This window comes from Harpia harpyja, chromosome Z, assembly GCF_026419915.1.
Source record: "Harpia harpyja isolate bHarHar1 chromosome Z, bHarHar1 primary haplotype, whole genome shotgun sequence".
Lineage (NCBI taxonomy): Eukaryota > Metazoa > Chordata > Aves > Accipitriformes > Accipitridae > Harpia > Harpia harpyja.
In genome coordinates, this window is record NC_068969.1 from 113,553,040 (window position 1) to 113,568,168 (window position 15,129).

The following is a 15,129-nucleotide window of genomic DNA, read 5'->3' on the forward strand; positions in this document are numbered from 1 at the left end:
TACAGGCATTTTAAGGAAAACCACGAAAGATCAGTTCTCATGTTCACTGCAAGTCCTGCAGGTCTTGAAATAGGAGTTGCTATGCCAGAGCCAAGCCGACTCAACTGATTTTAAAATATCTAGCAGGGAAATGTCTTTGGAGAATTAAATTCCTAGTAGGAAATTGCATCAATTCAATCCTTTGCATCACTAAACCATTGCTCCCGACCTCCTGATTTCTATCAGACTATTTTGCAAACAAAATTCTAGCAGCTCCTAGTTAAGCCTGTTCAACCACATGATATCTATCACTAGCTCATAGGAAATATGAAAGTAATAAAAGCCAATGCGTTCTCATGATGGCCATGAACCAAACTCATCTTTAGGAATTACTAGCGAAGAGTATCTACCAAATTCCTGACACATCTGAGGTTGCTGACCAAATTATAGACCACCTCTGAAACAGAGCATATAGATAGTTCACAGCTGAAACATTTCTGCAGGAGGCCAGAACAGGAACCATAGCATTCCTCTTTGTTCACCATCCAGAGGAAGAATATCCCATTTAGCTAAACAAGATGCACAATATCCTATTAAGATGACTTTCTAAAATGAAAAGTAAATTAATAGGAAACAGAAGGTATTTGCATTTCAGTTTCTTCTGTACAGCATTAACTGTTCCCATATGTTCCCAATCAGCTGGCAATGGTGATTTTTAGCTTATTTATAAAAACCCAGAGACAAATAAGTAGTTTTCAATAAAAAAGCATTCTATACACTGATGACCCTTGAACACTCACTCATTTTTGCCTCAACGGTGAAGCACACAGAGGTCACATGTCATCTCCAGAGTAAACTGAACGGTCCAAATCCTGAGGCAAAGTCCATAATTACTGTGACCAAGTCTGTATCGCAGTTAACCTGGGCAATTGCCGCTCTGGTCTGAGCAGCTGGTGGAGCTACAGAGCCATCCCCATATTCACGTGTGCCTACAGACACGTTCTGCTCTGTCCTCTGCCCCAGCATCACCCTGTCAAACGTCTGCTATCCAGAGGTCTCCAATGCTGAAGTCCCTGGAAACCTACCACAGTGCTTCGTTATTATTAACATTAGAAAGTCTTTCCTTATGACCTGTGAATCCACAAGTACGTGAAAAAGGTTATTCCCTTTCCCTTCACAGCAGCGTTTTATTTGAAAATTATCACGTCACCTTAAGCCTTCCTTTGGCTAACCAGCACCCATTCTGTTTGTCCTTAGAGGTCTTGTTTTCTACAGCTCTTGTTTCTCCCTAGAATTTATTCCATGGTGTGCCACCTGAACATGAGCCGGCAGTGTGCCCAAGAAGGCCAAGAGCATCCTGGCTTGTGTCAGAAACGGTGTGGCCAGCAGGACTAGGGCAGTGATTGTCCCCCCGTACTCGGCGCTGGTGAGGCTGCACCTCGAATCCTGTGTTCAGTTTTGGGTCCCTCACTACAGGACAGACCTTGAGGTGCTGGAGCGTGTCCAGAGAAGGGCAACAGAGCTGGTGAAGGGTCTGGAGCACAGGTCTTAGGAGGAGCGGCTGAGGGAACTGGGGTTGTTTAGCCTGGAGAAAAGGAGGCTGAGGGGAGACCTCATTGCCCTCTACAACTACCTGAAAGGAGGTTGGGGTCGGTCTCTTCTCCCAAATAACAAGCCATAGGACAATAGTAAATGGCCTCAAGTTGTGCCAGGGGAGGTTTAGATGGGATATTGGGAAACATTTCTTCACTGAAAGGGTTGCCAAGCATTGGACCAGGCTGCCCAGGGAAGTGGTGGAGTCCCCATCCCTGGAGGTATTTAAAATACGTGTAGATGTGGTGCTTAGGGACATGGTTTAGTGGTGGACTTGGCAGTGTTGGGTTAACGGTTGGACTTGATGGTCTTAAAGGTCCTTTCCAACCTAAATGACTCTATGATTCTATGAGTAATCCAGCTAAGATGTCGCTAGCACGAGTAGGCTTAGAGAACATCTCTGGGCTATTCTCCCTTTGCATACCCACACAGGACTGCAGCAGATGCCTCTTTTTACTTGGACCATCAACTACTCATTTCTACCTTCTCAGTGCATTTTCCAACTAATTTTGCATCCAACTTTTAGCATTTTCACTTCTTCCGTGCTTCCTTATTTGGTTTATGAGAACATTATGTGCAACAGAGTAAAAACAGTAAGTATTAAAGTCAAGATATGTCATATCCATTTTATACATACTTGACAAGGCAACCTGGCAACTGTTCTGGTGTCCAAAACTCACTACAGATTGCACATATTCTGTATTTTTGGTCAGATTTCTTCAATATAGAACATTACTATGCTGTCTGTTAGTATTTCTATATGAAATACAAATCTGGACTACAGATTAGGATCAGAGAATCTTACACCCAATGTAAGGAGGATTTTGCTGAAGCACAGAGGGATGTCAGGAGTGACCCAGAGCATAACACGCACCTTCTGCTCATGTGGACTTCTAGTGGCATCTGATGATGGAAATTACACTCATGCTTCCACTGTAGTGTGGGTGGACATAATGCAAACGTACTTTGCTGTGTAATGACCTCAAAAAGTACCAATGGAGGGAGTCAGGATGTAGCACAGCCCCTGCAGATGTGCTTTGGGGGCTTCAGAAAGCTAACTGCTCTTCCCCACCCTTCCATTACCAAAAGCTGCAACATTTACCATTTACACCTATGATTTACATGCTTTGGGCCACCAAATTACATTGAGCACAGCAGCCTGAAACCCAGCATAGCTCCCTGATACATGGGAAGTTGGTGGATCCGTCCTCCTCTGAATAACCAGCCTTGGCCACATGAAAAGCATGGGCAGCTCACTATTCTGTCTCTGAGAGCAGGCTGGGATGGATGCTTAAATAAGAATATAAGAATAGGTCAAGAATAGGGAGATCCTTCCCCATGAATATATCCTCCCAGCTTCCAGCAACATACAGCTTAGGAATTTATTGAGTCAAATCTTTAAAGATTTCCCCCCACCCACGATTTTCTGACACCTTTTTGAGCACATCTACAATTCAGACATTCACAACGTCCCATGCGGTTGTGAGGATGGAGCTCCCACCTCCATTGCTGCAGAGAAAAGCCTGAGCAAAGTTTGGGAGCCAGAAACTCATTTTGGTTCTTCTCAGATACTGCCCACATGGTCCCAGACAAGCTCCCGCCCACGTGTATAGTAAAACTAACATGATTTGCCACTTTTTCAAGGGATAGCAAGACTAGTTAAAACATTTTGGCTGGTCAGAACAAGAACCAGAACAAAGGCTGGTTCTGTCTGGGATGGTAGCGCTGCTGATACCGTGTATTAGCTGGAGGATGTGACAGGGTAGAAGAGGAGTCAGCTGAATCTAATCTTTTATTCAGATCTGCAAGCCTGACAGCTCTCACCACTTGCCAGCTGGTGACAGGTACATTTAGAAAGAAAAAAATAAATCTTTTTTTGACATCCTCGCTTCTCTAACAAAGGAGCTATTTAAAAATTCAGCATGCTCCCTTGGAAAGCTTTAAATAGTTTCTGAATGTAACTGGCATTATGCTGTAACCCAATATTAAATAGTTTTGGGGAGGAATTGTTTAAATTGTTGAGGAAAACCTACATTTAAGTGTTACAAAGGAAAGGATGTGCTGCTATCTGTGGGAGGCACAGGGCTGTCATGTAGAAGGATCTGGCCACCGCTAGTTTTCCTGGATCTGGACAAGTAACCAGAAAAGGTCCCTATCTCAGTCAGGAATGAAGAACACGGTTATCTTCACTGCACCATATCCTCTCTTTACACAACTTGAAGACATCTTGTCCTAATCAACCAGGCAGTATCAGGCTGGATGTAGTCTGCAGCTGCCAAAAGTTGGGAGAGTTTTGAGCTCTGAATCCTCTGCTCTCCAAGCTCTTGCATGACCAGAAAATATGAAGTGAGAACAGAAGAGGAAGGGATAGACACAGAGCAGCATTTCAGTTTGACATTTAAAATTACTTTCCTTTATGGATCATCAGAAATCTGTCAATCTCCTGTAATATTTTAAAATAAAAGCAGATCAAGCCAGAACCTCAGCAGATTTTTATTCACACTGAATAAATGTGCTATTCACTGCAGCAAGAAATTTAGCGTCCTGTTCAGCCTCCCCTTCCAGTATTTAGCATCCAGTGGTCATAGCGTGACTTCAAGCATTGCTCAGCTCTGCAAATACTGACTAGACAGAGAAATATTTCTTGCACTTAAAATCTGTTATTTTCTAGCAGGAATCATTACTCGGGTTCTCAATATGAACCTGAAAGCCACTATCAGATGCGGCAGTAATTAATTAACAACTAACAGTTTTCCAAAGTCATATTCCATGGAAAGCCACACTGGTAACAGCTTCTGATCCACAGCTATTCCCTTTTGTTTTCTTCTAAAATGTTTACTTACCCAAAGGGATTGCTGTGGAGAGACACTTTGCGGGTGAAAGCAACACACATTCAGACACAACCCAGGGAATAAGGCAGCTGAATGCCTGCTCTTAGCTACTTTAAAAAAATTCCCTGTCATCATTAATAGGCTGGTGATGGGAGTAAGAGAAAAGAAAAAGATTGGCTGATGATGAAAATCTGCTTTTTCTCCCGAAAGACTGAATTCTAACACGGGGCAGTTAAAAGAAGCTGACGCTGTCCTTCCTTAGGGGACTGAAAGATGTGCCACAGGTTGGGCATTCCTTACCAGATGCATCCCAAATCCCCCCCTGGCTCTGACAAGTTAAAGAGGTTGCCCAGAATAAGTCACAGTGGAGGCCCAGAAAATAAGGGAGAGAAATTCAACATTTTAATACTTTCTAAAAGAAACTGATAGAGATGATAAATATTTTCTACCTCTCAAAAGGATAAAAAGATCAAATAACAACATGTAAGCATCCTTTAAATAATGTATCACTCACCAGATCTATATTTTGCATTATGTCCTGGAAGGAAGGGTGAGTTCGAAACTGCTCAAACAGATCCCGCTTGTAAAGCAGCGCGTACACCAAGTTTGGGTTGTGATGAAGGGAATTTGTCAGGCAGGAGTTGATGATCTCCAACATCATTCGGATTACTTCCTCGATCACATTCAGGTCTTGTGCCTTTAAGAAAGGAATAAAAGGTTAGTGTGCCCTTTTCCGTTGTAAAATATATTAGGTAATAAAGACAGCGCACAGGTAATTATTACTAATGGAGCTATTAGCTGGTTAACGTCTCAATGGAGAGCAAATCTGGCATGCCCGTATCTGGAAAGAGATCTGTTTTCTCCTGTAATAACCAAAATTTTAACCGAAATGCATTGCACTCTAGTATTCAGCCTCATAGCTTGATTCTCTCTCAACAGGAGCCATCTTCTCATGTCAAAAAGCATTAACATATTGTAATCAGCCAAATTCACTAAGGGTTAAGTGAACTTAAGTCTTTTCAACCCTTCCTATGCTAAGTAAAAGCACTTCAGCATACATTTAATTTCATACATTTTCTGTTGAGCCCCTGCTTGGGGAGGAGGGATAGGGAGAAAAAGAAAGAAAGAAAAAATCAGACAAAAAGTGGCTGGTGAAAGAGAAAAGCAAAGACAGGAGAAGGAAAACTGACTGGGATCAAAACCCATTCCACCTTGAACATTTGCCACCGTTCTCCAGACTTTGTCCCTTGCCTTTTTTTTTTTTTCGTATTTTTTTGGCAATGAAGAATACTTGTAATAAATGAAAAAAGAAATCTCCTTTTGTAGTGCACTAAGCCTTAATGCTCAAGATAAAACTTGTAGAGCTTTTCACCTTGCCTTTGACAAACCATTCCTGATGATTTTGAAACTCAAACTTTCTAAGCTAGCATGTGAACCCCTGCTAGCCTTCTGGATTTCTCTCCTTGGGCTGCACATCAGGATATGCCCGATATGGTTGTTGAGACCGGAGAGCTGTCTGTCCTCCCTTGGGGTAGGGTAAAAAAGGCAAATCTACTTTGTTCGTATCGTTAGGTCTCTCCACCACATCAAATGTTGGACTGTGAGACTTTACAGGTCTGGCAAGAACGTGAATCATACCAAACCGGCTTGAGTTTTTCAGCTTAGTATGAACACTGAAACCACTGGCATTTCCTTTTGCCAACTGCCTACAAAGCAGTCGTTTTCCGAGTTATCATCAGGCACTTAAATACTTCGTAACGAGGCTGTATTTGCAACAGCATTTTGTTGGACTTTCAGTCAATCCGTACATAGCTGAGTTATTTTCTACTATAAGGTAGCGTTGTAGGAATCGTCACTTGTCAGATATATGCTCTTACCAAAGCAGAACAGAATACGGGAACTTGTCATTACCCTGGTTAGACTCATATAAAGAGCAAAATTCTTTGCTACCGCTTTGCTCTGGCTACTTTCAGTGGGAAGCAAAGATACGTTTCTTCCTGCAAGCGTCGATACGGCCCTGCAGAAGGCAGCATCATTCCTCTAACCTGCTTCATCTCTTCCATGGTGCTGAGGACCGTGGAGAAGGGAGTGCCCATCCTCACACTGCTGCTGAAACACAGCAGCACCCCTCTAGTTCGGTTATCCCCACCGCTTGTCTTCTGCATGTACAAAGGAGATTTAAGGGATGAAAGCCTTTTGAAATTCTTGTTTGAAGAACAATATTTGGTGCACACACTACAATGAAATTTTCTTCTTTAGCAATGATGCCTGCCTGACTGTGGAGGTTACAGATTTTTTTTCTGAATGTGAGGCTCTCCTCCTCTTTTTTTTAATAGCTTTGTCTCAGCCACCTGAATAACCGTTGTAGCGTAGCTCACAATGTTGGCAGAAACCCTTACAAAGCTGAGCACCGCAGCTACTTAGTCTATCAATGGGATCGCATTCTTCTGTGACAGAAACAATCCTTGCATTCAAAACACAGGTGGTTCCTCCGTCTGTATTTCCTATAAAATAGCGTCCCAGTTAGATGCTATGAAATGTGTATAATGCAAAATACTAGACAAAACCTGAAATAATTGCTTCAGCTGGAATCTGAAGAAAAAGCCAGACCTGGCTAACTCATCTGTGGAGTGGTACGTGCCTATCAACTTGGATTTAATTGAGAATATGGTATATTATGGTGGCTTTTAAAAAGCCCTGAGCATCGGCATAATTCTGTCCCCAATGCAGCAGGATGACCTGGTGACTGAGACACTATCCTAAAATACAGAATGCATTGCTTTTGCAGAAACATTATGATTCAGGATCAAGTGAGATCTATCCAGTTACCAGAAAGGTAACAAGTCACACAATTGTTTTTCAAAAACTAAATGCTTTTTAATGAAATATGTTCACCTTAAAACCCGGGCATACAGCTAGTTTAAACAGAAAGCATTGCTAACCATCTCCAAACATGTTATTTCAAGAAAAGGCAGACTCTGCTACTGGTCAGCTTCAAACAATTAGAAGTTACCAGAGGTTATTGCTCAATAATCATATTTAAAGTTTTTAGAAGCTGATGGACAGAACCAGCCATCTGTTTTTCAGCTACAGTGTTCCAGGTGAAGAATCTGGGACCCAAATGAAGAAAACCAGGAGCTGCAGTGAAGATTTTTACCCATAACTGACTATACCAAAAAAATAATTTATAAGAGGAACAAGCTCCATAAAAGACAGAGAAGTGGGACTGAATCCTAGTATTGCATATATGTTATCTGGAGAGCTGTACGCTCCTATAATTAGCAATTAAAGCATTTGTAAAGGCTTAAAAGTTTTCAAAACAGGAAAAAACAAGCAGAAAGCCAAGGACAGCATTTGGATGAGACAATGGAGAAATGCTGTAAGAGCTGATAAAATGCTGTGTGCTTTTGTTGCTCTGTATCACCAGTATCAAGCTTCGGCCCCTCTGCATCTAGACATGGCGTCACGACAGATATAAATAAGGTTACAAAAACATTTTGCAGTCGAAGAGAAGTTTATCACCCTGCGTATTAACTTTCAGACCAGCTGAACACAGCTGAAACGCTGAACGTGTATGGCCAAGACAAGGACTACCATCATCCACAGCAACCTTGTAAGACTATTTTTTAAACTGAATTAGCTGTTACAAGAAAAGAAAAGATAGATATTGATTTTGGGGGGACAGGTAGACAAGTTTCAATCTATTGAACAGTACATTTAAATGAGAGAGGAGTTAGAAGTAATGGCATTTTCCTATTGCTTACAATTGACAAATTCAATGTGGCATTCGCATTCAAAATTATTACAGTATTCCTTTAAAAAACAGGGCTCAGCTGCCTCTGTTGATAGTGATGAGTACCAGTCCTCCCCCGCCTTTTTTTTTTGTTTATGCCCATAGAAATAATTATACCCATCATTAAAAGAAATGCGGAAGCTAAAGCTTGGTACCAACTTCCTGAGACTGAAATCGTGCCTACAAAAGGGACGGGAATGTAGGCACAACACTAACATTACTGTGGGTAATCCTAGGTAACCACCTCATGGTTCCTTCTCAGGATAGGAATTAAATGTGGTAGTTTTTTGCAAAGATTTTCATTTTTAACGCAAAAAGCCAGATGCTTGGTCATGTTCTAGTTGCACAAGGAACAAACCAGCAGCGACAGCTACAGGAGATCCAGGTACAGTCTGGGTAGGCTGGGTCTCTTTTGTTAAAAGAAAAAGGAACAAACAAGTGATAATGCCAGAGAAAAGAGAATGGAAACAAGCTGAGACGATGCAGAGGAAAACAGGACGAGCACAAGAATGAGAACATTATCTGGAGAAAAATAATTTGAGTTTGATAAACACTAACAAGGGACACACAAATGTGCAAAGCCAAGGCAAACTACGGGCAGAGCTGGATGTTCTCATCTCTGACCATCCTGCAATACTGTTGCTTTCCTTACTGCAATATAATTACTAATTAGCACGACATCCGCCAGGGCAAAGGCTTCCAGAGAATTCAATACTTACTGCTGGAAAGACACTGATGTGTAAAAACAGTTGAAGGTATATGGCTTATAAAATATCAGAGAAGTGAAGCAGCCTAAAAGCCAAACCCTGGGCAGATGCTCACAGTTTGGTTCCTTACAGGCATGGTTACCCACCAAAAAAAATAAAGCAGTTGAATCGCTGTCAGCGGAGGATGCAAGACCTCAGCGTCACCAAAAACCTGCTTAATTTATGGTACCCATCTTCTGTTTCCTACACTGGAACATTCTGAGTGCTCATCCTTTTAATTTAATTTGACATTAAATTGATTTTAATTTTTATAATAATAGAGAACTGATTTTAAAAGTTCTATTAGGAATGAATGCAAATCTCCAGCCTCTAAATGTTAGTAATTTTTAGGAGAAAAAGGGAGGCATGTCCATGTGTCATTCAGGTTAACTTTGCTTAACTACCCCTCATGGCTTGTACTGTCTAATAAAAAGCGAGACAAAATTATTCTGCTTTCTGCTTTCTCGTTTATATGGAAAATAACAGTTGATGGAAAATCAGAATTTCAGTCACTTGCGATGTTATGAAGAGACACGAGGCTGTCTTTCATGATGCAATAAGCTTTGTATTAAGTTTCGGAGAAAGAAACACTTTTTTAAAGATTTCTCGTAGTCTCGCTGAAGCCATTTTCTCTGCGACCGCAGCCTGCGATCTCAGCAGCCCACCTCAGCCACCCTTTGGCGGCCGCATGAGATGTGTCAGCACCCGATTCGAGTGCTCCTGTCCCCGCTTTGGCTCTGAGCCGCAGAGAAGCCCCTCGCTTGAGCCTGGCTCATCTTCTGACCCTCGGTCCTGGGGACAGGCTATAAGCCGAGTGCTGCCCCGTTTCGGCATGGTACCCAGGGTATTTCATAGCACGGGTGCCAGGTGGATGGTGATAGATTTCTTCATGACATTTTGCATTTTTGACCATTTACCCAGAAAGATGACAAAGATCTGCTGGACACTCAGCCACAGCATCCCATCAGGGCCATGCAACCTGAGCTGGATTAACTGTTCAATTGCCAGCCACCAGTTACCAGCAGTGACAGTACAGCTGAAATCAAGGAAATATTGAAGTCTTGATTTCAGGGTGAGGAATGAAATAATTACAGTTTTCTTTAGGCTAAAAATTTAGCCTTTCAATACTTAAAGGAGGCTTAGAAGAAAGACGGGGGCAGAGTTTTTAGTAGGGCCTGAAGCGATAGGACAAGGGGTAATGGTTTTAAACTAAAAGAGGGGAGATTCAGACTAGACAGAAGGAAGAAATTATTTACAATGAGGGTGGTGAGACACTGGCACAGGTTTCCCAGAGAGGTGGGAGATGCCCCATCGCTGGGCACATTCCAGGCCAGGTTGGACGGGGCTCTGAGCAACCTGATCTAGTGGAAGATGTCCCTGCTCATGGCAGGGGGGTTGGACGAGGTGACCTCTGAAGGTCCCTTCCCACCCAAACCGTTCTTCGATTATATTCTATGACTCTAAAAAACACTACTGCACAAACTTAAGTCTCATATCATGTCCACACGATGTATTATAATATGATTAAATATTTATTTATTGCGAGCTCAAATTCACTTAAATGCAACAATTTTTTTTTCATCCCATTTTTACCTGGATGTATAGTAATCCGCAATCCAAAGCAACAAGTAATTGTAAGCCTAACCACGTCTACTTTGCAACTTTTTTTAAAAATCAGAGATCTAACAGAGCAACTTTTCCTTCACGGCAAGATCCACATGAATGATGCTATGCAGCATACGACAATACGTGTATACATCCAGGACACCACTGCCTACTAAAAAAACCCCACTTCTCACCGTGCATTCACATCGCAGCAATTTTCCAGCCAAATGAGACTTTCAGCTAAATAACTGCTAGGGGTTTCTGCCTGTTGAAATGGCATGACGACGACTGCTATCAAAAAGGCAGTTATACAGTTAGCACAATCTGAGCAGGACGAAGCTTATCTGCCTAAAAAAACAAAACCCGAGCAGGGATGGGTAATGCAATATGCTACAACTGCACAATGTAAATAGGGTAAAAAAAAAACCAAACCAGGAAAGGCACATTGTAGTGAAGTCTTAATCCAAAGAAACCTGATGAAATAAAGTGGAAATGTCACCTATAATAGCAAAAGAAATACATGATGGAAATGCAGGCTGACAAAGAAACATGTTCAAACACAATTCTGAACTTATTGCTTATGACAATGAATGGCTTTTAGCGAGTGGTATCTTGCTGCAGGTAATAGGATGCCTTGACATTTGAATTTTCAAAAGTGCAGGTTTCTTTATGTCGAAGCTCGGTGGCTTTAGTTCACAATTACTGACACTGCAGGCCCCTCTCCAGCAGAGCAAGGAGCGCATACAGCATGCAAAAGCTGTAAAGAAGCTACTTAAAGGAGCTTTAGCTCGAGATGCTTTAATAGTTTCCGTCCTAACAACTCCAGAACTCAAAGCAGCAAACCCATCTCTGACTTTCCACTTTCCCAGCTAGCTCTGACTGCCCCCTCAAGGTCATTTGCTCCCTTTGCCTCTCTTTGCAAGTTCAGTCCTCCTCTCCCAGCCAGGTAGCGTGGAGGAAGAGTCAGAGGAAGGTGCAGCAAGCAGCGGGTACGGGACTCTGCGTACCCCTGCGTCATGTCCGTGTTGCTGCATCCGTGCGGTGGGGACCACCCATCCTCACATCTGAGGCTGAAGGCTACCGTATGGATGAGGGAATAGAGAATGGGAAGGTGAGGGTGAAGGTTGCGCAGGCAACCTTAATTATGGCTCTTCTTCATTCTGAGCCCTTACCCACGATGCCTCACTATAATTCTTCATGTGAAATATTTTCAGTGAGATTCCCCCCCCAAATATAATTTGCAAACATAAACCACAAAAACTTGTAATCCTAAACAACTACTTCCTTCATGACGCAGATATGACTTTAAAGGCATTTTGTCAACAATGGAAAACAAAAGGATGCACGCACCATATACGTAACACTTATCAAAAAGACTAAGAATGCCAAATTAACCCCAAACAGACAGACAGCTCCTGCCATTCTTCTTTTTACCACGGAGAAACAAGGAGGAAAAATTTGGTAAACTGTTCTAGACCGATCAGCCACATCCACAAAAAGTCTAGATGAATGGACAGCTTCAGTTCATTTTCCATCACGTTTTTTTCAGCTAACTTTATACACGCCAAGGAATACTTCAAATGATTATGGTTTTGGACATTAAGTAGTTAGCTCTTCCTTGCCTGCCTCTAATGCAGCTATTATAAACTCCAGGGTGATGTACTCTTTTGTATGGAATAGACAAATTGGCACTCCAGGGAATTTCACCTTGATAACACAATTTAACAGCATCCACAATTATAATGATGTAAACTTCCCTTTCCTCTTTACAGGGGAATTTCTACAGTTAAATAGTTTCAAATAATTTACTTTATTTTTAGTTACTTTAAGAGAAGCATATGTATCTTGTTTGTATTAGCTTTGGGGAGCTTCCAAGAAAGTCTGAATTTCCTGCATTTTCAGCAGAAAATAAAACCTTCAACAAAATAAACTCGCTCTGCCAAAGGACTGGAAGAGCAGAGGGGAAAGAAGGAAGCGCACAAGAAACCTGCTCTTATATTTAATGTGCAAACGAACTTCCAAGCCAAGCCTTTGGTGACAGAAATCTTATCTTCATCTATTTTACTGGCATGTATTCTTTTGCTGTTCTATTTCAAACCCAGATAACTTTTGGCCATAATGCTGAATTGTGGGAAAGTAGGTATTAAGTGAAAAATTGCAGGGCTTATGGTGAATATAACCTCAAAAACTAACCCTGGCATCTCTGATCACTGCTTAGAAATGAAAGTAGAGCTGTCACACCGGGAGCAAAGTTTGTTGCCAGATACTGTACTAAATAAAAATACCATTCTGATGCTCACTATCATTGCCTTCCCGAATAACCGAATAAGCTGAAAGAGCAGATTTTCAGCAATGTCCCACCATTTTGTCAAGCCAGCCCATGGGGTAATGCAACATTTCCCGAGAGAAACACAACGCTTTCAGCCCGTATCATGACGCAAACCTCCAGGACAGCCTGCGACAAGGCTACACTAGAGGAAATGCCGCGGTGGTGTGTCCTGTCCCTGAGAAAACAGCCTGGGATCACTCCACTCCAAGGGAAAACAAGCCGAACAACACCTGCCAAGGTACCAAGCCCAACTGCTTCGATCCTCCAAAGACCTGTTTGCCCCAGGGTTTGACTTCAGTAGCCACTGATCAAGAAAATACAAAGCCGTTTCTGAGGACATGGATATATCTGAGTGAAGGTACAATTCCTTTATTGGTACTTCTCAAGCGACTTCACCGTACCATGTTTATTATTCGGCCAACCTACAGCTAATCCACAACTCATCACTCGGTCATATCTTCACCTTCATCTCTTCTTCCATCCATGCATGCACTTGCTACCTTTCAAATTTCAGTCCTAAAACACTTCACACTGAAATACTTTATCTTCTATCTCCCTACAAAGTCAGGCTCCCAAATCAATCAAGAATTTCTAGACATTGGCCTAAATTCCCTCAGTGCTTTACTGATTCTTGGTGATGCTTCACTCTCATAGCCCTGTGCCCATTTTACCTGTTTACTGAGGATTTTACAGTTGGGAAATCTTCTAGTTTATTTAATTCTTGTACTGCATATCCCTGTGTGATATTAATAGTGGCATGAGGAGTTAACTGGCAAACAGTTTTAGCAGAGTAACTCCTTCACTGAATGAACAGTGAAGTACATTCTCTCTTTTTAGAGAGGATCTCTGTTGGCAGCATGGCAAAACTTCAGCAGGAAGGACAGATGTTGACTCTGCTTGCCGAACCTACAGTCTGGTTATTACGGAGATATGACCTAAAGGTGTTTCGCTTCCCGGGGGGATGCTACAACTACTAAGGTATTCTACAAGTAAGGCTCCTGTGCTTTAAAAGGAAAGAACGAGCAGCCATCTGGACCCAAAAGGATGGAGAGACACCTAAGTGCAGGAAAGATGCGGACTTTGGCGTTTTTCTGAGGGTGGGATTCAGTATCACAACTGCAGAAGGTGTTCAGTTCCAGAGAACAGGACTGTAGATAGTCCTCCTCTCTGGCATTTCATCCCGGTGTCCTGGATTTTCCAAACTCCATTCTTGGGAACCTCCCATCTAATTCAAGTGCTGAATTCCACCCTGGAAAGCAAAGGGCTGACAAGTTTCCTTCTCCAGTAATTTCCTAAGATGGCAAAATGACAAATCAAATCAAGTAAAATGCTTTTCACCCCAACTGGCTTAGAAAAAGTAAATGACTATGGAAGGCATTTACTCAAGGTCAAGCTTCAGAGGCTGGTCTAAGCCGACCGAGAAGCTCCAGCATAAGGGGATCCACCACAGTTTCCAAAATACCTGATATTCACCAGCTAGGGGCTCCAACACAAGCCATACAAGAACACAGTATTTCCAACACTGTCCATGCAAAAACACAGTATTTCCAAACCACATGCAACCATGATAACAAAATGCAAATAGTATTTAGTAGAACTAAACCCAACCATTTTCTAAGGTCCCACAAAACCTGGGAAGCAACTGCTGCTAGGAAAATGACAATGTTCATACTAAAAAAATTAAAGTTAAAACTGTGAATCCGCATTTTTCTCAAATCACGCCTGAAATAATAATGAAGTTTTCCTGCTGTTAAAAGGAAATGGAGAATTCTCCATTTCTCCTTGAAACTAAGCAGTATTCCCTAGAGGTATGGGAAGATTTTGTTTGGTTTGACTGGTAGAACAGGAAAGGACAAGTTCCATACGCAACCCCAACTCCACCATACAAAGGTAAATAGATCATCATGATACAGGCTTTAATTAACAGAACCTGTCTACCTTGCGTACAGTTCAAGGACTTTAAAGATGTTACTCAAGTGAAAAAGTTTCTGATTCCAGCACTACACATGCAGTTTAGCTGTAAAATGTCACCAGCAAAACTGTTCGGAGGTGTTATGCAGTAATTACTGCTACATGAACTGAAACTTCGACACTTCCTAATTCTTTTTTTTTTTTTTTTTTTTTTTTTTTAAATTGCATGGCAGGTCTTATATAACACACACATAAAGTTTCGCATTTTTGCATTTAATATGTAAGCGTTACTTAATAAAACCTCTAGACCTAAAAGTGTATTTGTTAAAGATGACTTCTGAT

At 41.8% G+C, this 15,129-nt stretch overlaps 1 protein-coding gene across 4 annotated transcripts in view; it reads right to left on the reverse strand.

Annotated features, from left to right (window-relative positions):
• The window catches only part of DYM (dymeclin), a 221,720-nt gene that overhangs the window by 37,052 nt on the left and 169,539 nt on the right, over positions 1 to 15,129 (reverse strand). For all 4 annotated transcript variants that reach the window (XM_052775920.1, XM_052775917.1, XM_052775919.1 and 1 more), the window contains one exon: positions 4,918 to 5,100. In XM_052775920.1, coding sequence (XP_052631880.1) covers positions 4,918 to 5,100 — 183 coding nt within the window. The remainder of the gene's footprint in view (positions 1 to 4,917; positions 5,101 to 15,129) is intronic.